The sequence below is a fragment of the Chanodichthys erythropterus genome, chromosome 6 (genome assembly GCF_024489055.1).
Source record: "Chanodichthys erythropterus isolate Z2021 chromosome 6, ASM2448905v1, whole genome shotgun sequence".
Taxonomy (NCBI): Eukaryota; Metazoa; Chordata; class Actinopteri; order Cypriniformes; family Xenocyprididae; genus Chanodichthys; species Chanodichthys erythropterus.
This window is the reverse complement of record NC_090226.1, coordinates 3,596,255-3,620,248: the sequence shown is the minus strand read 5'-3', so window position 1 is coordinate 3,620,248 and position 23,994 is coordinate 3,596,255. Positions and strand designations below refer to the sequence as shown.

The window sequence follows — 23,994 nt, the reverse complement described above, 5'->3', positions numbered from 1 at the left end:
TTGATGTCAGGATTTCCTGTCACAGAGCACAGCGCAAAGTGCAAACAAGCGATTTCCCACAAACTGAATGCTATCTGTTGTTTGCTTACTCATAATCAACGTTTTGTGCTTTTAACACATTGCTGTGGTTTCACAACAGGGATAGATTAGAATGGAGAACACAGCTTATAAAATGACTCACCTCGAGCACCTATTGGGTTTCTGAAAACTATATGCTTTGCTGGATCTGTGAACTTTTAGAAGATAAACTCTTTCTATTTCATTTCCAATATCACATTGCAAATTATCATTCTGTGAGGAAAATGATGCACTAAACCGAGGGATGTAAAAACATACAATGAAAAAATGATGCAAAACGTATTGAAAGTGACATACATTTCCTTACAGCTATAGATTTAAACAGGTTTTATCATGCATTTTATTTAAAAAATAATATTTTATTATGCATTTTCATATTGTAAGACTTAAAGTCTGGGTCTGTGATGAGGGTGAAATAAATGAAATGGAAAACAAATGGATTTTTTTTCATTAATGTTTTATTATATATATATATATATATATATATATATATATATATATATATATATATATATATATATATATATATATATATATATATATATATATATATATATATATATATATAATATAATATAATATATATATATATATAATATAATATAATATATATATATATATATATATATATATATATATATATATAATATATATATATATAAATATATATAATATATATATATATATATATATATATATATATATATAATAAAACATTAATGAAAAAAATTTCATTTTTAAGCTACAGGAATCATAATTAATATATTAATATTAAAATAATTCATATAGATGACCAATAAAAATCCATCAGTCATAAGTGTTCACACCAAAATATTCCCCAACTGGATTTCAGTGGTGTTACTGTGTCCAAAAAAACACCTGTACATTCCTATACATCATCTGTTCTAATTCTGAATAAATCAAGTACTTACTCAATGAACTAGAAATGAAAACCCAGGCTTCCTGAACCAGTCCCACAACAAACAGACTGTGGCTTACAGAAAACTTTGTTCCACGCTCAGAAGCAGCAAGCAGCTCACTCCACATTGCAATATCGACGTGGGAGTACAGCAACCATCAAAACAGTGGTGGAGGGCATGATCAATATTTAATCAGCTCCTAAAGAGATACTTCTCTGTGATTCCTTAAGTCTGTTAACAGCTGCATTGATCCACCACTGGAGGCTGTCCTCCGGCCTCATATTAAACATACTTTAATCTTAAACTGCTTTTCGTGCTGGTGGTCTACCAACAGCATGTATATAATGGATGTTCTGGAAAGCAGAACCACAGTCTTTACTACACTGTGCTTCCACAGCTGTCGGTCTGAGGAAATATATGAATCAAAGCAATGCACTTAATAAAATTTGACATGTGGTAGATTGCTGTGCAAAACTCTCTGACATAATACCAAGGCATTACTAGGTCATTCAAATTATTTTTTAGCCTATAATTGTCCACCAGGTGAGTTAGAGGTTTCGTCCATGTCCGTAGCACAAACGATGCCGGATGAGTTAGTTAGACAACTTATGTTTGTGTAAACGATAGTAATAGCTTGCCTAATAGAAAAAAATGATAAAGACAAACAATTATTAATAGTATTGTGTTTTATACGTATATATACATTTTTTTTTTTTTTTACAGTGACAAAAATTCATTTACAGGTTTAAAACATATAAAAATAACTATATACATATCTATCATCTTTGGTAAAATACTTGGCTTTGCAAAATATACAGTATGCTGACTCCATTATAATCTAACAAATGATTTGGACAACCTGTGTTGTAACAGAAGGCTCTTCTTCTCATTCATCTCATGTAATCCCTAAAACACATTCACGGAGTCTATATATTGTAATGGGGAAAAAAACAATAAGACATTAAAACACCTTGTAGATTTGCAAGGGAGGTAGAGAAAATAACCACTGGGTGGCACTAGCTTCATATATCTAAACAAATCTGTTTACTATTCATCAAAGACATGAAAATGAAAATCCTGTCATTTACTCACCCTCAAGTAGTTGAGTTTGAACACAAAAGAAGACGTTCTGAAGAATGTGGGTATTCAAACAGTTGTTGGTCCCCATTGACTTCCATAGTAAAAAAAAAAAAATACTATGGAAGTCAATGGGGACCAGAAACTGTGTGGTTACCAACATTCTTCGGAACATACCCTTTTAATTTCCACAGAACAAAGAAACTCATAAAACAACTTTCATTTTTGGGTGAATTATCCCTTTAAAGGATTAAAATTTCATCTAAATTAACAGGAAATTCTTCAACCTACCGTGGCACTTTTGCCTACGTCACGCGTGACCTTTCAACGTAATGTCGTTCTACACCCGTAAGACCTTCGTTCATCTTCGGAACACAAATTAAGATATTGTTGATGAAATCCGATGGCTCAGTGAGGCCATTCAAACTCTCAAGATCCAAAAGGTACTAAAACATATTTGAATCAGTTCATGTGAGTACAGTGGCTCTATCTGATTATTATAAAGCGACAAGAATACTTTTTGTGTGGCAAAAAAAACTAAATAACGACTTTTCAACAATATAGTGATGGGTCGATTTCAAAACACTGCTTCATGAAGCTTCTGAGCTTTATGAATCTTTTGTTTTGATTCAGTGATTCAGATCTCCTGATTTGGTGCTCTGAATCACTGATCCAATTCAAAAAGCTCTGAAGCAGTGTCTGAAATCGGCCCATATAGATATTGTTGAAAAGTCTTTTTTTTGTTTTTTTGGCACACAAAAAGTATTCTTGTCACTTTATAATATTAATATTGAACCACTGTACTCACATGAACTGTTTTAAATATGTTTTAAGTACCTTTATGGACCTTGAGAGTTTGAATGGCTGGCCTCACTGAGCCATCGGATTTCATCAACAATATATTAATTTGTCTTCGGAAGATGAACAAAGGTCTTACAGGTGTGGAACGACATGAGGGTGAGTAATTAATGACATTATTTTAATTTTTGGGTGAACTAACCCTTTAAGTATCATCAGGGAGGAGCATTTTATGGGTCAAATGTCAAAGACAACTACTAAATATGTAATCGTAAAGCTTTATAACAAAGAAATGTCACTGATGTAAAGAATTTGCACCGGAGGTCAAACAATATGAGCATCAGATGGTGAAAAACATGTCGGTAACCCCTAATTAGCTCTTAAAGGGACAGTTCACCCAAAAAATGAAAATTCTGTCATCATTTACTCACGTTCAACTTGTTTCAAACCTGAAAGAGTTTCTTTTTTTGGTAATCAAACGATTGATAGACCCCATTGACTTGAATTTCTATGTAAGTCAATGGCTACCGTCAATGGTCTAGTTACCAACATTCTTCAAAATATCTTCTTTTGTGTTCAACAGAAGAAAAAAACTTGAACAGGTTTGGAACAACACGAGGGTGAGTAAATTTTCATTTTTGGGTGAACCGTCAGCCTTACATTTGAAAATGCAATAAATGTCTTTTAAATCCCTGTGTAACATTTAATTGCATTCGTGCATTTGGCAAAAACATTTACCTAAACTTAGGCTATACATTTTATCAGTTCGTCTGATCAGAAGGCACACGGGCTGCTCTCCTGCACTGACCGCAGAGCTTCTTTGCCGTCCTCCTGTTGGCAGGATATACAGACCTCCTCTTGAGAAAGCGGCACCGGAGCTTCAACGTGGGGTGTCAGTGCAGATGGGTTCAGGGGGATGGAACAGGAAGCTGTCGTCGGATTCACCTGGCAGTTGAAGGTGGCCGTGATGCTGAGATTGACTAACGGGCTGGAGACGGATGGCTGCTCCGGTAGGGATTCCTCCTGGCTGGCGCGTTCCAGCCAATCACCGCTGCTGTGACTCTGGCTGGAGTCTGGCTGACTCTGGCTGTCCGATGAAGTCATGGAGGGCTCCTTCTGGCACTTGTCAGCATGTAATAGACACTGATGATCAAGTGGGCCGTTCTCTGAGGAATCCTGCACTATCTGAAGAGAACAAGAGATGGGAAAGTTGAAATGAGGATGTGTGGAATACTGTATCCCTCAAAGCAATGGGTTCGGTTTGAAATTCCATTACCATATTTTTCCACATTATTTGATTGGATTGATGAAAATAATACGTTAAATGACACTGAATTAAATATGCAATGTGGAAATAAGGTCATGTGACATTAGTTTATTGTAGTACTGTTTGAAGAATTTGTTGTATATTGCACACTGTTGTAGAGAAGGTAAACCAAATACACCAATTTTGAAATAGAATAGGACAATTACTACTCTTTCTATGTATGCTATATAAAATTATGCTATTTCTTTATTTGGAAGAAAACGTCTCGGTTACGTATGTAACCCTCGTTCCCTGAAGGAGGGAACGGAGACGTACGTCAGTAGTGACCGACGAATCGGGATATCGCTTAGAGAGCCCTATCATCTTCGTGTAAACTAAAACAAGCCAATGGAATTGGCGTGCGATATTTGCATAATGCGCACCGCCCCCGTCAGGTGTATATAAATAGGAAGCAGATGCAATCGCACTCTGTTTTTCGCTGAGGAGACAACTGGTGTCCGCGCTACAGCGAGGGTACAGAAACTGTGGCGACGGGACGTACGTCTCCGTTCCCTCCTTCAGGGAACGAGGGTTACATACGTAACCGAGACGTTCCCTTTCAGTCGGTCACGTTCGACGTACGTCAGTAGTGACCGACGAATTGGGATCCCAACTAAAGCGCCACAGTTACGAAACCCCTTCCAGTGCCCAGCGCAAGCTCAGCCGCCCATAGCACCGGCTGGCGGTGAAGGGGGCGAGGTTACACCGAGAGAGTCTACTGCTGTCTAACCACTACCCACTAAGTAAACTACACACTGGGGAAGCGAACCCGTAAGGGACGCTGCGGAGACCACTACCTACCCAATGGGGGAGGAGTTTACGTGGGAATACACACATGGACTGGCCCGGGGGGGCAGTACGCATATGGAGTCCCTGGGATGGCTCCACCTGGTTAGGGGGAGACTCATCTGACAGGTGACAGCAGAGCTGGCTCTGCTAAGGGAAAGACACGGACTCGGCCCGTAGGGAGTTTTAAACCGTGGAAAATACACATATGGGACCGCTCACGTAGAGGGGTCACGACATATGGGCCCCAGCCAACAGACAGCGTCAGCGACGGATGTAGGCCTGGCATCAGACACTCCGCAATGTCCGAGCCGAAGGGGGAGGCGGAGGAACTCGACAGTGTTCGCCAAGCGGGGAACACGACTGGAGTGAAAGTATGCACGTATCCGGCCAGTGGCGGGAATGGCATTGCAAGCCGACACTTAGAGCGGGTACAACACGTCTACCGACTAGTGGATGCGAGTACACGCGAGGATACCGGCTCTACACGTAGGCTATAAAACCTAGCGAACGTGTTAGGTGTCGCCCAGCCCGCAGCTCTACAGATATCTGTCAGCGAGGCGCCATGAGCCAGCGCCCAGGAAGAGGCCACCCCTCTGGTGGAGTGGGCTCTCAACCCGAGCGGGCAAGGCACGCCCTGGGATTCGTACGCCAAGGCGATGGCATCCACTATCCAGTGGGCCATCCTCTGCTTGGAGACAGCCTTTCCCTTCTGCTGGCCTCCGTAACAGATGAACAGCTGATCTGAGGTCCTGAAGCTTCGCGTTCTATCCACGTAAACGCGCAGAGCGCGGACGGGACAGAGCAAAGCTAGGACTGGGTCTGCCTCCTCCGAGGGCAGCGCTTGCAGGTTCACTACCTGATCTCTGAAGGGAGTGGTAGGAACCTTGGGCACATATCCAGGCCGGGGTCTCAGGATGACGTGAGAAGCACCGGGCCCGAATTCTAGGCACGTTTCGTCGACCGAAAATGCATGCAGATCCCCTACCCTCTTCAGGGAAGCCAATGCAACCAGAAGAACCGTCTTAAGAGACATTAGTTTCAGGTCGACTGATTGCAAAGGTTCGAAGGGATGACCCCGGAGAGCTGTGAGAACCAGGGTCAAATCCCAAGAGGGTACGGAGGAAGGGCGAGGAGGCTTCAGTCTCCTGGCCCCCCTCAGGAATCTGACGATCAGATCGTGTTTCCCCAGGGACTTACCCTCAACTGCATGGTGATGTGCGGCAATAGCGGCAACATACACCTTGAGGGTGGAGGGAGACAGCCTTCGCTCCAACCCATCTTGCAGAAAGGAAAGCACGGATCCGACCGAACATGATCGGGGGTCCTCTCGGCGAGAGGCGCACCATTCGACGAACAGGTTCCACTTCAACGCGTAGAGATTCCTAGTGGAAGGAGCTCTAGCGGAAGTGATGGTGTCTACGACCGCTTGCGGGAGATCACTCAGAACCTCCGCATCCCGTCCAGGGACCACACGTGGAGGTTCCACAGATCGGGACGCGGGTGCCACAGGGTGCCTTGTCTCTGAGTCAGGGGGTCCTTCCTCAGAGGAATCGGCCAGGGAGGTGCTGTCGCAAGGAGAATGAGGTCTGAGAATCAGGTCCGAGTGGGCCAGTACGGAGCCACTAACAGAACCTGCTCCCCGTCCTCCCTGACCTTGTACATGAGTTGTGCGAGAAGGCTCACTGGGGGAAACGCATGTTTGCGCAGACCCGGGGGCCAGCTGTGTGCCAGGGCATCCGTGCCGAGCATGCCGCCGGTCAGGGAATAAAACCACTGGCGGAGGGCAGTTTCCGGGGAGGCAAACAGGACTACCTGGGCCTCGCCGAAACGCTGCCAAATCAGCTGGACCGCCTGGGGGTGGAGCCGCCACTCGCCCGCAAGTAGATGCTGCCGTGACAGCTCGTCGGCTGCACGGTTGAGCACACCTGAGACACGAGTGGCCCGAAGGGACCTCAGATCCTTCTGACTCCACAACAAGAGATGGCGGGCGAGTTGCAACATGCGACGGAAGCGTAGACCACCTTGACGGTAGGTGTACGCAACGGCCGCGGTGCTTAGTGAGCGGACTAGAACGTGCTTGCCTGACAACAGCTCCTTGAAGCGGGCCAGCGCAAGACGAACCGCTAGCAACTCGAGGCAATTGGTATGCCAATGCAGCTGAGGCCCCGTCCAAAGACCTGTCACTGCATGCCCGTTGTACGTGGCCCCCCATCCCGTGGCAGAGACATCCGTGGAGACCATAGCGTGCCTGGACACTCGTTCAAGGGGTACTCCGGCCCACAGGAACGAAGGGTCCAACCACCGGACAAGGGTGCGACGGCAGCTCGGTGTCACGGGGACACGGAGCGTGCCGCACTGCCACGCCCATCTCGGGACCCGGCCGCGGAGCCAGTGTTGAAGCGGTCTCATATGAAGCAATCCGAGCGGCGTTACCGCGGCTGCAGATGCCATATGCCCCAGGAGCCTCTGAAAATCTTTCAGTGGAGCCGCTGTCCTGCACTTGAGCGAGCTCAGGCAGTTCAACACCGACTGGACGCGCACCTCGGTGAGACGCGCAGTCCGTGCGACCGAGTCTAGCTCGAGACCGAAACAAGAGATCCTCTACCCGGGGGCGAGTTTGCTCTTGTCCCAGTTGACCTGAAGACCCCACCGGCTGGGAGCTACAACCATGTCGGGTAGGACTTTGTGCTGACATGCCCGACCCTCGAACGCAGACCGACCTAGGAAGGGTCTGTGTCGAGGCAGAATCGAGACATGAAAGTACGCGTCCTTCAGGTCTATTGCTGCAAACCAATCCTGGGGACGGTCCAGGATTGGCCGTAGCCCACCGCCCTTTTTCGGTACAATGAAGTAGGGGCTGTAGAACCCTGACTTCATATCGACTGGAGGGACCGGCTTGATTGTATCCTTCGCCAGGAGGACAGCAACCTCCACCCGGAGAACAGGTGCACTGTCCAACGACACCTGAGTGAAGTGGACAGCCCTGAAGACCGGGGGACGCCGGGCGAACTGAATCGCATAGCCGAGACTGATAGTACGAATGAGCCCACTGGACAGGCTGGGGAGCGCTATCCACGCTTCCAGACACTGAGCCAGCGGGACCAAAGGCACCACAGACGCACCGGGGGTGCGCCGCCAGCACACCAAAGGTAACGGCTGGACAGTCCGTAGAGGGCCCAGCGGAAACCAACGGTGGCACGATGGGTTGCGGTGCTGATGAGGCGGCAGGGGCCCGAGGAGCGTTTCCGCTCGGCGGGGAAGCCCTGACCGTAATCCTCCGGTCACCCTTCCTATACAGCGCCCTACCGTCATTCCGGTTCCCGGGGCCGGAAAAAACGGTCGTACGCGGCATAGGAGAGGGGACCCCCGCTTCCTGAGACTTCAGGAAGGAGAGTCTCGACCTCAGCATCGCGATAGTCATGTTCCCGCAATGGGAACATGAACCATCCACAAAAAGCTGCTTCAGCGTGCAGAATGCCCAAACACGAGATGCAACGATTGTGCCCATCAGCAGGGACCAGGGAACGACCGCACCCATTAACGCACAGACGAAATGACATACTGTCAGGGTTCGTCTGTAAAGCTCTTTTAGAAGGGGAAGTCAACTCACTCGTGCTGAAGCACCCAGGGAGCGACGCGATGTGTCAGGTACACCACTCCCTGACACACCGAGGAACCGGCCCAAATCGCTACACACGCACACACTCTTTGTGTTGCTGTGAAAACAGCAGTTTTCGAGCTTATAGCTCAGCTCCTCGGAGACTCGCGACCTCGCTGAACGTGCCCTTTCACCAGCACTGAAAGCTCGCTGTAAATCCTCTTCTGAGGCAATGTTTTAGAATAAAACAAACGAAGAAAGGAGTCTTCTAAAACAGGACACCAGTGAATGGCTCCGAAGCGAAAGACAGAGTGCGATTGCATCTGCTTCCTATTTATATACACCTGACGGGGGCGGTGCGCATTATGCAAATATCGCACGCCAATTCCATTGGCTTGTTTTAGTTTACACGAAGATGATAGGGCTCTCTAAGCGATATCCCGATTCGTCGGTCACTACTAACGTACGTCGAACGTGACCGACTGAAAGGGAACAAGATATATACTCTTATTATATATATATCTCTATTTGGCCGAAATAGTAACACCGTGTCCTAACCGTACGTGACGCGATGCCGACATTAATCAGAGTTTTTTGTCCTAACCAGCCGCGACGGTTCACGCGACAATTCTATTTTAGAAACGGTTTCTATTTTTCTACATCATCACAGCTGGAACAACAACAATGATAATCTCAGGTAATGTTTATGTGCTTTGTTTAACGTTGGTGCTGTTGAATGCTCAAATCTGATTGGTTGATCCGGGAAACGCATGGCTAAAGTAGTTCCAGGCAGGTTTTGACCGCATTGCAGTTCCTTATCACTTCGCCAAATAATTTCAGTTATTTCAAAAGGTCCTTACAGCCTACAACAGCAAAAGAAACAAAACCCACAACGACACCAACCAAGCAAATAAATATAGTAAACGGATGAAAACAACAAATTATTGTCATGGTTTTTGCCACAAAATACATTTTATTGAAAGAGTGCGCATACTCTCCCGTTCTCTCTCTCTTTCAAATGTACACACACTCACACAGAAATTATTTGTCAGCGCTGCTCTGACTAATTAATCAGTAAAATAGTTTAGCAACTTAAAACCTAAATGACATTTTAACTGTGCGGTTCTTGAAATAGATAAAATTATAGTTTCGCTATTAGAGATACTGCTGCCGTGTGAGATGCACAGATTCGGGTAGTTCACATATGCTTATTCTCTCTCAACTGCGTTAATAACTGTATCTTCTGTATTGTTCTGCTATCAAGCCTCAAACCTTCATTACTAAATCTGAAATGTTTTGGTATTAGCAATGAAGGCCTGGGATGAGATACAACATCTGAACAGTGTCTCGAGGTGTGGTAACCGTAGTAAAAGCAGAATAATTGACTCCGGGCCATTGAATTCTTAGAAAATAATTTCGCATCGTAGCCGCATTACCTCCTCGGGTGTGCATTATTTTCTAAGAATTCAATGGCCCGGAGTCAATTATCTTACATAAAAGTGTGTAATGTGAGTTTGAACATCATTATGTGTGTCTTTTATCGCTATACTGAAAGCAACAATGCACAATTCACCTCAGATCTTCAAAATAAACAAAAGTAAACAACAATGTTCAAACTGTCAACTCATTATTGTGAACAGACACGTGTATTCTATAACAAAGATTGTTTAACCCTCTGGCCCCTCTTCGTTTAGGAGTCACACTTGCCTTCTTTATGGTAAAAAGTGACCGAAGCCTTTAAAAGTAACTTTTTTGTTTTTCAGGAAAACCAATGTAATATATTTTTGTTCAATAATATTTTTTTTGATTATTATATAAACTTTTGAGGGTATTTTATGATACTATGCAATATTTATACAGTTTTTATTAGCTATTTTTCCCCATTGAAAATAATACACTTTTTTTCTAATACATTTTAAAATTATTTTTCAATTAAAGCAGTATTTCATGTTAAAATACAGACATACAAGGCATTTAAAATTCATTTTATTGAAGGTAGATTAGTGCCATTTGGTCTATTTTGCACTCTTTACATTTTAGAGTGTCACCCCTTCATTGCTGTGCACTTTTTTCTGCAGTGTGTCTGATTTGTAGTTTGTACCAACAAAAGAATCTCTGAGTTGTCGTATATTTTCGTATTTCCCATTCATTTTCTATGTCTGTCATTTTTGACTACAAAGGAGTCCATTTTTTTACGACCCTTTAACATGTCGGAATCATGTCCTTGATTTTTTTGCGTGTTCATATTGCTAATGCAACAAAAGTCACCAAGTGTCATCTCATTCTGATGAAGCTACGATTTTTAATTTTTCAAACATGACTGAAGAGGGTTAAGTAACTCAGTATGTATTTTAGTAATTCTAAAATGGTGTAATATTCATGAAATTGAATATGTACTACATTTTGTAGTGAGTGCCGGGAGCTTGCAGAGAGAGCCCGCCCACGCGCTCTTCTGATTGGCTGTGATTTTTGTTTTACTTTATCACGTCTCATAGTTGAGTCACGTCTGGTGTGGACAGACAAATTGTTTGCCGCCGGAATCTTATCGCATCGTGTCTGGTTAGAACACGGTGTAATATTCTAGTATGCTATTCTTTTATATAGAGGAAAACAAGATATTTAGACTTACTATATCTTTATATGGCAGAAATAGTATTAGTATACGATAGTATTACGCTAGTATGCTATTCCGAATCTAGGCTTGTTGATTGGAGACCTTAAACTTTAATTTAAATTAACATTGTGCTAGTAGTTTACCTTTTTTACTAGTGGTTTACCTTGTTTGATAGTAAAGCTACACCAATATAATTGCTTTAAACATACTTTTTTAGTAAACACTATATAGTATGCACTTAAAAAAAAACATACCTTCTTGCCCCCTGCGACTGGAACCTTTTTTATACCTGCTGGAGAAAGACGTCACCAAAAGCATAAAAAGGTGATCTTGATAATATTTTTTTTTTTTAAAGAGCCAAATCTGAATCTTAAAAGCTGATAACATTTAACTGATCTAGCAAAATGACTTTTTTGATCTTTGATCTCTTCATAATTTAAATGAAAATAACCACAATACCTTTTCTCTTTTGTAACTTGCAAGCAATCACCATCAATGTCAGCATCAGCGTCAGCAAAACCAGAACACCACAAACTATGACTGCAGAGTACAGACAGAGAGATAAAGTCACAGACAAAACAAGAAGAAACAAAGAAATGTTAAAGGTGACCGAGAGTGTGGAAGGAAACGCATGACTAGGGGAATAAAAATGAAAACAATGTCAAAAGCAATGCATCAAATTGCGTGACTTCCCACTGACAGACACAACAACATGAAGTTAACTTAAAAAAAGTACCAGGTTTTACAATTATCTTTGGATGTGCCTTCATGTAGTGCCACATAAATTTCATGGCACATAACAGGTTCTGGAAGTAATAATTCTATTAATTTTCTCAATATTGGAATTGATTTTAACCTTACACATCTTAAAAACAGCCTTACCGCAGTTGTTAATCAATGATATATGCTTCTGTTAAAGCAATCAGCTCACATTATTCCAACTTATTTTTTAAATAATCTTGTTCAACAGTGCAATTCCTGGTGAAAACGACATTACCCATGATTCCACAGAGAAATCTCCACCAATCTGGGGATTGTGACAAGCGAATCATGTCAAAAGAACTCTGCGCTTTCAAACAATGCATATACATATTTGCATTTTTATATATACAAAATCAATACTTTTGTATTCATCCATCATTCATATCACTCGCAATGCTTCATGGGATTGTAGTTCTTTCCCTCATACTTCCATATAAAGTCTTGTACCTTTGTCCTTTTTGTCTGATTTTCAAATATTTTTTTGCTTCAAATCAAAGTTTGTAATATTTTGATTCATTTGATTCACATAGCTATTTGGTTTAAATCATGGCTTGGTTTATGGCATTCAAGGAAGCTGAAAAACTGGGTGGGACTGTTCTGGAATACTTGTTTCTGATTGGTTGATCAAAGCATTCTGCAGTCACACATTTTGCATAACGATCGCGTAACTGATCTTTGTACTAGGCGACTGATTTCCTGCATAGTATTCTGATACAGTGGTAACAACACTGTACTTTTATAAGGATTATAAACTACATTTTAATGAAATGGCCATATTTACCAGTGAAGTACATTACAGTCGGGGTATCTGTGTCAGAGCTGTTTGTGGTTTTGATTGCTGTCATGCTGCTCGATGGAAGCAGAGATGGTGTGGTGGTCGCGTTCATGGGCTGCACCGTTTGACCCCAGAAACTACTCGGTTTAGTTAAGTGAGGATGAGGATGCTCTGTTGTTTTTGTTAAAGGGGGTGGTGTCACATCACACAGTGTGTCAGCTGTAGAACTGCCTTGTCTTAAAACTGAACCACCTTCACATCTAACAGGGAGAGAGAAAAAAAGAGCATGTATGCATTTGTGTGGAATTTGCAAGTAGTGAGTATTTCTTTCCATTCACATCTTACTGTGTGTGTGGTTGGCAGGACTCAGCATTAATGTGGTTTGAAAACGTTCCAGACGGACACTTTTCACACTTGACATCATAATTAGGTGTTCCTGCATTCACAAACACAAACACAATGATGACGCCACATATAACTGGCCCAATGAAACAAATATTCACATATTGCATTTTTATGTAAGCAATAAGGTACAAAAGGCTGTGCTGAAAAAGCTTCGCGCCGTGCCTAACAACGCCCTTCAGCAGACCTCAGATGACCAACAGCTTTGAAGAAACTCCTGCGAGGACTTCAGATGACGCAACATCATGAGTTCATTGCTTCTACCTTCAATTAAACTGTTAACAGTGATTGTAAATTAATTGCCTAAATTATTACATTATTAGCTAACTGCATTCTCTAAATTATAATGTTGACATGCATTCTCTGTAAAGCTGCTTTTAAACGATATGTATCGTGAAAAGCACTATACAAATAAATGCGAATTTAATTGAATTCAGCCTTGACTTATTCACGATACAGCACTAGCCTTCAGTACATTATTGCTTTTATAAAACGGTTACCACATAATACAAATATTAAAGCCAAAAATATGTATCAATACAACTTTCATTAAGTAAACTTCCAATTAATTGCCTTCCTTCCGCCGGAAAAATGTGTCCCTGACCGAGAACATCTACAGAACTTACATTATTACGCCATTAGATGGCGGCAAGGACTGTCTTAATGAGTGTGTCAGTCAGTAGCACAGACTTTTACATTGAAAGGACTGAATTGTTGTGAACACGGAACAAGACGCAACTGACAAATGCTTTGACTAGTGCTGTCAGTCATGGGAAAGCCCCGAAAAATGTTAAAAGGACAAGATAAAACATCAGACATTTAAACAGATTTGTAAATATGAACATAGGACTGACCTGAAGGAAAATACTAAATCTGAATGCAGGTAATAAACTCGCTCAATCGATCTCTTTCTCACAACGCTCTTCTACATAATACAGTAAGATTCAATGAACAATATCAGTTGAGAAAATACAGTTTACGTTGCTAAGAGTGGTTGTGTAGTGAAACACATAACCGTTGGGTGAAGCGGTCATAGCCGTGTTTTGACTGTATTTTTATCATAACTTTTTTGTATTGTGTATAACTGTATTTTTACAGTTTTCCCAGAAGAGACTGCAAGTTTTAGAAGTGAATGTGTGCTAAAAAATGTATTTCGTCAACAGACATGTTGCTAAATTCTGGCTTCACAGGCTCTTATTAGCGTTTATGTAGTAGCTAGATTATGTTTGCCTCTTACCTTTTCTGGCTGTGTATTCACCAGGTTTGCAAGATTTATATTTTCTACATTCCTCACATTCAGAAAGGAAACCAGTCTTCGAACAGAACATTCCAGGCTTGCAAACGCAAACAGATTTGGTATCAGCGGAGCACTTCGTGCCATAAGCCAGTCCTTTCTCTAACAAGAAGAAGTGTACAGCAAAAATTCAATGTGAAGAAAAGTGAAATAAATATTAATTATACAAGTAAATTCTGTAATACTTATCAATAAGGTTCCATTTGTTAACATTAGTTCAATCATGACAACTTGCTGAATAGTTTTAGCATTATCGTTATTGAATATGGCGATGTTAATGTATTTGGTCTTGGTGGACTAGATCTGCTACGTTGCTGTAGAACAAGAATGGACTTGCTACTTCTTATAGACACACAGATGCGCTACTGTGAGCAAGATACGCTGCTGCTGCATAAATAGACATACAGAAATCCTAAAGCAGATCTAGGCAGGTGGAGCTGGGGAGGTGGAGGGGTTCAGAGGAACTTATCTTATAGCAAACACTGAACCAGACTATTTAAATGTTGAGCAAGCAATCTCATTGGCTGCAGGATCAGAAGAGGCCAATCAGCTTGTGCCATGCGGTAATCATGTGATTGTTAACAGATTGAGCCCTCTAGAGTTTCATGACTGAACTAGATATTTAACCATATTAGTAAAAATTAACTAACAAAGAGCATTTATTAATCTTAGTTAATGGAGTATTTATTCATTATTTATTGTCGTCACTATGAACGCTGGATACTGTGTTTACAATTCATACTTGCAGCCGGAGGGCGCTCTGTGCACTTTTAGTCCACAAATGCCAATGCTAAAGAAGAATAGGCAAATCCAGGAAATAACAGAGGCCAGAGATCGCTAACTATGGCTATTCAAAACACTTTTCAAGACAATAAATACACGATTGAGACGATGAATGCATGTATTGACTGAATTTGCGTCTGAATAGCGCTGGCTCCGTGGGCGTGGCCGCATTAGCGGATAATGAGCTGAATCACGGATTTCTGACATGGCTCTCTTTTCATACAGATTTCATAAACACAGAATGTTTGTTTTCGATTTGACTTACATTATTTAAAACCTGACATTTCAACTTTTTTTCAGACATAAGTATAATTTTTTTGTCATTAGTATTCACTCAGTTACAGTTCATTTTCTGAGAACTATCAGATTGGAGTTCGTTCAGAGGGAGACGAGAGATCACGCATCATGTTAGTTTTCTTTATTTTACAAAAAGCACAACATTTTGTTGTTACTCTGAGTGAACACAAATAAAAGAAGATATTCCACAGATTAAAATGGTGTATAACTCTTAATTGTATGTGCAACATTAACAGAGTATTTTGAGTCTCTTTCACACTGGTAAGAAAAAAAATGCTGGCGATACCCTCAAACCTCAGAGTGTTAAAGGATTATTCACTTTCAAAGGAAAATTTCCCCAAGCTTTACTCACCCTCAAGCCATCCTAGGTGTTTATGACTTTCTTTTTTCTGATGAAAACAATCAGAGAAATATTTATAAATATCCTGACGCATCCAAGCTTTATAATGGCAGTATGAGCTGAAGAAAGTTTTTCCATCCACATCCATCCATCTTAAACATATTCCACGTGGCTCCAGAGGGTTAATAAAGGCCTTCTGAAGTGAAGCGATGCATTTGTGGAAAAAAAAATCTCTATGTAACAAGTAATGAAGTAATATATGTAGCCAGACTGCCTTCTGTATTCAAATTACGGAAAAAACAGAACTAGTTTTGCGTCACTTCCATAAGTTGAATAGGGAAGGCGTAGGACGTACAGCGGTCTGGCAGAACCTACATATTTTACTTCATAACTTTTTAAATATGACATCATATATGACACAAACGCATCGCTTCACTTCAGAAGGCCTTTATTAACCCTCCAGAGCTGCATTGAATATGTTTAAGATGGATGGATGTGGATGGAAACACTTTCTTCAGCTCATACTCATTGATCCCGTTCACTGCCATTATAAAGCTCGGATGCGTCAGGATATTTATTAATATTTCCCCGATTGTGTTCATCAGAAAGAAGAAAAACACCTAGGATGGCTTGAGGGTGAGTAAAGCTTGGGCTAATTTTCATGTGAAAGTGAACTAATCCTTTAATTTCAATATTTATGAACACATTATTCAAATCAAAAGTTGTATCTGTTAATATTATTTAATGGACCTGAGCTAACATGAACTAACAATGAACAGACTCATTTTATTAAGACGTAAACTAAAGTTAACAAGATGAACAAATACTGTAACAAACGTATTGCTCATTGTTACTGTAAATCCATAAGACTGTGATTTTGTGGCAATTTTGTCAGCATTTAGTTTGTGTACATTTTATATTTTAATTTGTAATTTTCTAAAATTTAAAAGGAATAGTTCATCCAAAAATGCAAATTCTCTAAAGTCTTACGGTAGCTTTCTGTGAAGAATAGTTCACTGATAACCTTCACCTCTGTATGCTCATATTCAGATTACATAGATTATAGTAGAAACATAGTCATATGGACTACTTTATGGTGCTTTTTTGTCATTTTTGTTGCTTGACAGCCTCTGGTCACAATTCACTTCCATTGTACAGAAAAGTCAAGTGTGCTTAATATCTCTTTTTGTAGTTTATTAAAGAAAGAAAATCTTCAAGGGTTTGGAAGGGCAAGCGGGTGAGTAAATGATGGCAGAATTATTTTTATGATGAACTATCCCTCTAAGATATATTCCAATTAATACTAAAACAAGCCTTTTTGATTGTGGAGTGTTTTTATTAAAATAGTCGACTCACCATCTTTACACTGTGGACAGGAGAAACAATTTTTAAAATGGTTATAATTTTCTGAGTACTGTCCTTGTCGACAGGCCTCACAGACGGTGTCTGAATTCCTAGTGCACTGCACATGCTGACGCGTCCCTAGAATAAATTATAAATATATCAGAACTATTGTGGTAAAAACACAGAAACATTTGTAATCTTGTTTTACAACCAACCTGGTTTGCATTTACTGCAGCATATTTGCAGATCTTTGAAGTAATATTCAGAGGTCAAGTCGTTACATGTTCCATCTGAGCTATATGGAAGTGGTGCCTATGAAAGCAAAGGGACAAAGCCAAAAATATCAGACAGTGACATTTTCTTTGGACTATCAGGAAGTGATACTTGGACATGTCATGTGACTTGTTTCTTCATAGCCACAATATACATATTTGAGTCTTTTCCCATGGACACTAATGCTGCTGTAGGACAGATGTTGTTTTCTCACAACATTAACTGACATGATGAAAAACAGAGTAACTTCAAATGGACGGATGTTGAAAATGCTGATGTGATAGTTTCAAATCTGCACTCGTCAGCTACAAAAACTCAGAGACTCAGTCTAGTGACAGACTGAATTAACTAACTCATATTGACAAATCCATTGATGAATGGAAAAACAGTTTTATTTCAGCAAAAAAAATTATTTAATAAGTGTTCATTTAATTACTGAAATTTTCAGGAATCACTATCGAACACTGAAAAGCTCACATGGTCAACCACTTATTTGGCAAACACAAATGTACTTTCTAGAGTTTTGACAGATGTGGTTTTTCACTGCGGTTGCAGATTTGTAAATATAGATACGATCAATACGATTCAATTTATTGAAAGGAAATGGGATATGTATAAATCCACAAACACAACTCTCCTTTAACCTACGCAGTGAAGAGGTGAACCACACGCACAGTGGAAACTGACATGAGCCGATATGAATAGCCAAAATTGGCCAATGGCAATAGAGAGTGGCAAAGATAATATTCTGACCAATAGATAGGATATAGATATCTTGAGAGCTTTGCATGCATACAGAATCTCCAGCGGTTTGCTGTCTGAGTGCATGTATGAAGGTGTCCATATATGAACGTACACATGATAAACACTGACAGAGAGGATGGAGGTGGAGCAGAAGAGGACAAAAGCAGAAGTGAAATCAGAGGGATATGACTAGCTAAATAATAATATACAAATTAGTGAGGGAGAAACAATAATGACCGGGAAACACAGATCGGGAAACCTGACAAACTGTTTAGAGGAAAAGCAAGGGACTTTTGCAAATCATCGGGAACTTTTTGACTGCTTTAATAGTCAAGCTTGAATTCGTTTGTGTGTTTCCAAAACATGCCACACATAAAATATATCAAGAGCAGATTTATATTTAATGATGTGTAGAATCTTGCTACATTGATATCCACAAGAATTTTACAGAGCATATTAATGAGGTCACATCTATGGAAGCTTGTTTCCACTGAATAAAAAAGTATATATATATATATATATATATATATATATATATATATATATATATATATATATATATATATTTTTTTTTTTTTTTTATATATATATATATAAAAAAAAAAAAAAGTAATTCTGATATCTCCTCTCATTTTGGCTTTTCTTACGAGTTTAAATCACAGAATTGTGTGATATAAACTTGCAATTGTGAGTTATACAGTTAGAATTGCAAGATATAAACTCGCAATTTCTTGATATAATGTCAGAATTGTAAAATAAACTTGCAATTGAGTAATTATAGTCAAAATTGCGAGATATAAACTCACAATTGTGAGTTTTAAAGTCAGAATTGCGAAATATAAAGTCAGAATTGCAAGATATAAAGTTGCAATTGCGAGTTATAAAGTCAGAATTGTGAAATATAAACTCGTAATTGCATGATATAAAGTCAGAATTGCGAGATATAAAGTTGCAATTGCGAGTTATAGTCAGAATTGAGATATAAACTCGTAATTGTGAGTTATGAAGTCAGATTTGTGAGATATAAACTAGTAATTGCCTGATATAAAGTCAGAATTGCAAGATATAAAGTCAGAATTGTGAGTTATAAAGTCGGAATTGCGAGATATAAAGTTGCAATTGCGAGTTATAGTCAGAATTGAGATATAAACTCGTAATTGCATGTTATAAAGTCAGAATTGCAAAATAAACTTGCAATTGAGTTATAAAGTCAGAATTGTGAGATATAAACTTGTAATTGCGAATTATAAAGTCAGAATTGCAAAATAAACGCGCAATTGAGTTATAAAGTCAGAATTGCGAGATATAAACTCGTAATTGCAAGTTATAAAGTCAGAATTGTGAGATATAAACTCGTAATTGCATGATATAAACTCAGAATTGCAAGATATAAAGTTAGAATTGTGAGTTATAAAGTCGAAATTGCGAGATATAAAGTTGCAATTGCTAGTTATAGTCAGAATTGAGATATAAACTCGTAACTGTGAGTTATGAAGTCAGAATTGTGAGATATAAACTCGTAATTGCATGATATAAAGTCAGAATTGTGAGATATAAAGTTGCAATTGCGAGTTATAAAGTCAGAATTGTGAGATATAAAGTTGCAATTGTGAGTTTTAAAGTCAGAATTGCGAGATATAAACTCGTAATTGCAAGTTATAAAGTCAGAATTGCAAGATATAAAGTTGCAATTGTGAGTTATAAAGTCAGAATTGTGAGATATAAACTCGTAATTGCATGTTATAATGTCAGAATTGCAAAATAAACTTGCAATTGAGTTATGAAGTCAGAATTGTGAGATATAAACTTGTAATTGCGAATTATAAAGTCAGAATTGCAAAATAAACGCGCAATTGAGTTATAAAGTCAGAATTGCGAGATATAAACTCGTAATTGCAAGTTATGAAGTCAGAATTGTGAGATATAAACTCGTAATTGCATGATATAAAGTCAGAATTCCAAGATATAAAGTCAGAATTCCAAGATATAAAGTCAGAATTGTGAGTTATAAAGTCAGAATTGTGAGATATAAAGTTGCAATTGCGAGTTATAGTCAGAATTGAGATATAAACTCGTAATTGTGAGTTATGAAGTCAGAATTGTGAGATATAAACTCGTAATTGCATGATATAAAGTCAGAATTGTGAGATATAAAGTTGCAATTGTGAGTTTTAAAGTCAGAATTGCGAGATATAAAGTTGCAATTGCGAGTTATAGTCAGAATTGAGATATAAACTCGTAATTGTGAGTTATGAAGTCAGAATTGTGAGATATAAACTCGTAATTGCCTGATATAAAGTCAGAATTGTGAGATATAAAGTTGCAATTGTGAGTTTTAAAGTCAGAATTGCGAGATATAAACTCGTAATTGCAAGTTATAAAGTCAGAATTGCAAGATATAAAGTTGCAATTGTGAGTTTTAAAGTCAGAATTGCGAGATATAAACTCGTAATTGCAAGTTATAAAGTCAGAATTGTGAGATATAAACTCGTAATTGCATGATATAAAGTCAGAATTGCAAGATATAAAGTCAGAATTGTGAGTTATAAAGTCAGAATTGCGAGATATAAAGTTGCAATTGCGAGTTATAAAGTCATATTTGTGAGATATAAACTCGCAATTCTGATAAAAAAAAAAAGAAATTTCCTCAGAATTGGACTTTATAACTTATACGTTTACATCTCATATTTTTACATCCCGTTTATATCTCAGTCTTACTAGGCATACTAGAAACTTCCAGGCAAGTTGGAGCTAACCTCTGCAGGCCAGTGGCCCTCCAATCAAATTTAACATAAAATCATTACAAAACACATTTTACATTCAAAGATCCAGGTATTTCCCAGCATGAACACTAAATCTGATGGTTATCTAAAAAAGGAAGTTGCAAAAGGATTGAGCTTTCTGCCAGACCAAAATGCACAGAATGATCTAAGAGTTGTTGCAATCGATTCACGCTCAATTCATGTGGTGCATTCACAAATGACTCATTTATAACTGAAAAAAGACAGAGAGAACAAAAACCTGGCTCAAGAAACTATCAAAGATGAAACGACGACCATAAACGTCAACTTCCAAATAAAATAAAAATCAAGCTTTTCAGCAGGAAACCCACATTCTGAGATAATCCTGCAGATTAGACGTTACGAAAAATGACTGCATCATCTCTAAAACCACTGACGTCCTCTCAGACAAATGACAAGCACTCAAGATGTTGAGAGGAAATTGCTGAGGTGTGTTACTGGGAAACGACCCACATTTACAGGCCAGCAGACTTCCTCCATGCAACAGTGAGCTTCACTGAAGAACAGACCCGGAGCGATTATCTTTATGATATCTGTATCCTTGTAAGTCAGCTAAACGAGTAAAAGCCGGTCTCTTAGCTGATTACAGTGACAAAACATTTACACATTGCATGCAAAATGCACACACATATTTCTAGTTAAAAATCTTTACTCTTGTAATCTTTAATCTTTAATCGTGTAATCTTTAATAAAAATTAATCATTATATCTGTTTACTATTTAAGCATGCTGTTTAATCCGGGCTTCCTGCACATTTTCCCATGACCTACAGATCCTGCAAGTGGAATTACAACAAGTACAGCAAGTGGAACCCGCAATGCAACTTTTTAAAAAGGTTAACTTGTTGAGACTATACAAAACAAGGCTGGTTAACAACACTTCATTAGCATTGACAGTCCTTTGTTACATGGTAAAGTACGCGGATGTGTTCTAGTTAAGATGTGATATACGTGAACTCCCCACCCTCTCAATCTAGACCACAAGAGCTACTTGACATTACACTGGATGACTGTATTGTACAATCTAATGACCTGCCAATCTAGACACTTTCAGTAGTGCTTATCGTCCTGTAATGCCCAAACAGCACACTTGGTTTTGAGATACTTATAATAGATAAAACTGCTGTCTAAGCCAGCACACTTTTATTTTGCCTAGGACACCATATATGCAGCTCATTAGGATTTTCTCATGTATAATGTCTAGATGGGTAGCTGTAGGCCAATGATGGCCAAAATGTTTTAAGATACCTATTATGCTCAAGGATGTAGTTCGGGCATGCAGTTCACTAGTTTGCACAGTTTTTTTTGGCAAAGACTTTTGTTATGTTTTATTATGCTCAAAAATGCCATCTAGGTTGGCAGGTCAACTAAGGAATTTCCCATGTCCATCATTCCCAAAAATACCATTTAGGTTAGCAGCTCGCTGAGTTTTGCATATGCCCACGATGACCAAAAATTTAGACTATAGAATTGTGCTTATACCCAAGATGTCTAACATTTTGTCTAAATAGGCAGCACACTATTTTTTAAGATACCTATGATGCTAAAAATGCAGTTTGGCAAGGCAGTTCACTAGCTTTGCCGATGTCGCATATATTATGTTTTACGATGCCCAAATATGCTATCTGGTAGGCAGTTAGGTTTTTTCCCAAAAATACCATCTAGGTTAACAGCTTGCTGACTTTTGCATATGCCCACGATGACCAAAAATTCAGTCTATAGAGTTGTGCTTATACCCAAGACGCCTAAAATTTTGTCTAAATAAGCAGCACACTATGTTTTAAGATACCTATGATGCTAAAAAAAAATGCAGTTTGGCTAGGCAGTTCACTACGATGTAAAAATTATAAATATATATAATATATAATAAATATATAACTATATATATTATTAAATAAACTTAATGTGGTTCAGAGAACATAATATTTTGGGTTTCTGTTGCTTAAATCAACAGCCTTCATTGTATTAACTCTAATTTTTAATTTCAGTGAACTCAATTTTCTCAAAAGGCAAACAGGAACTTATTTTTTAAAGTTAAACCAACAATTCATTTTTACAGTGTAAATGTTGTGCGCGTAGGCACACTTGTTGTGAGATACTTATGATGTCCAGGACAGGTCATTTTGTTTTGCAAAACACACCCAAAAATGCTGTCTATCTAGGTAGTACATTATGCTTTATGATGCCCAAATATGCTATCTAGGTAGGCAGGTCACTAGTTTTTCTTTCTCATGTCCATCTTTCACAAAATACCATCTAGGTAAGCAGCTTGCTGGGCTTTAGTGATGACCAAAAATACATTCTAAGTAGAGTGGTGCCCTAAGATTCCCAAAAATATGGCTTAAATAGGCAGCACACCAGGTTTAGGATGCCTATGAAGCCCAAATTAAAAATCAAGGCATGTAGCTCATCAGGTCACTATGACACCCACATTGTTGTCTACGTAGGCAGCACACTACGTCCAAACATGCAGCCTAGGTAGACATCTATGTTGCCTATGCACGTGATGCCCAAAACAGTAGGCAGCTCACTATTTGAAACATAACCAAGCACGCAACCTCGGCTGGAAATTCCAACAGCAAAAGACCAAAGCATAACTGAAAATAAATATATTTTTCATTTACGAATCACATTTAGAATCCGAGAATAACATTTGTTTTTTCGTTTAGTGTTTTTCAGAAGTATATTTTCACGTCTATCAAATACACTTGTGAAAGTCTTAAGTATAAGAATGAATCATTACATTGTGTTTGTCAGCAACGCATATAAACTTGCTCGTTACCTTCCCCTCCGCCACACGCCACACCGCCGTCATCAATATTAACCGTGAGATGAGAATCAACATGATCCTTCGGCGACCCGCGACACTGACTGCGAACTGACCATCACTCGAGCTCTCGGCGTCCCGGAAATGTTGCACGACGCAATCCCCCTGCAAACCAGGAAGCGACGGCGTGTGTATGACACACAAACACAGACCTCTGAAGTCCCCACATGCACA

The 23,994-nt window shown here is 39.4% G+C and overlaps 1 protein-coding gene across 3 annotated transcripts; it reads right to left on the bottom strand.

Annotated features, from left to right (window-relative positions):
• Positions 1 to 2,928: 2,928 nt before the first annotated feature.
• tnfrsf1b (tumor necrosis factor receptor superfamily, member 1B) lies at positions 2,929 to 23,930 on the bottom strand. 3 transcript variants are annotated; one of them, XM_067387758.1, is made up of 9 exons: positions 23,776 to 23,930; positions 17,393 to 17,489; positions 17,190 to 17,315; positions 14,357 to 14,515; positions 13,063 to 13,153; positions 12,724 to 12,977; positions 11,640 to 11,720; positions 11,435 to 11,472; positions 2,929 to 4,058 (listed from the first exon to the last, which is right to left on the bottom strand). In XM_067387758.1, exons 1-9 carry the CDS (start codon positions 23,836 to 23,838, stop codon positions 3,648 to 3,650), a joined length of 1,320 nt encoding a protein of 439 aa, XP_067243859.1. In that variant the 5' UTR covers positions 23,839 to 23,930; the 3' UTR covers positions 2,929 to 3,647. The 3 variants fall into 3 exon arrangements, with proteins under 3 accessions (XP_067243859.1, XP_067243858.1, XP_067243857.1); XM_067387757.1 differs by having other exon boundaries at positions 11,435 to 11,469; positions 23,737 to 23,859; XM_067387756.1 differs by having other exon boundaries at positions 23,737 to 23,853.
• Between the last annotated feature and the right edge of the window lie 64 nt (positions 23,931 to 23,994).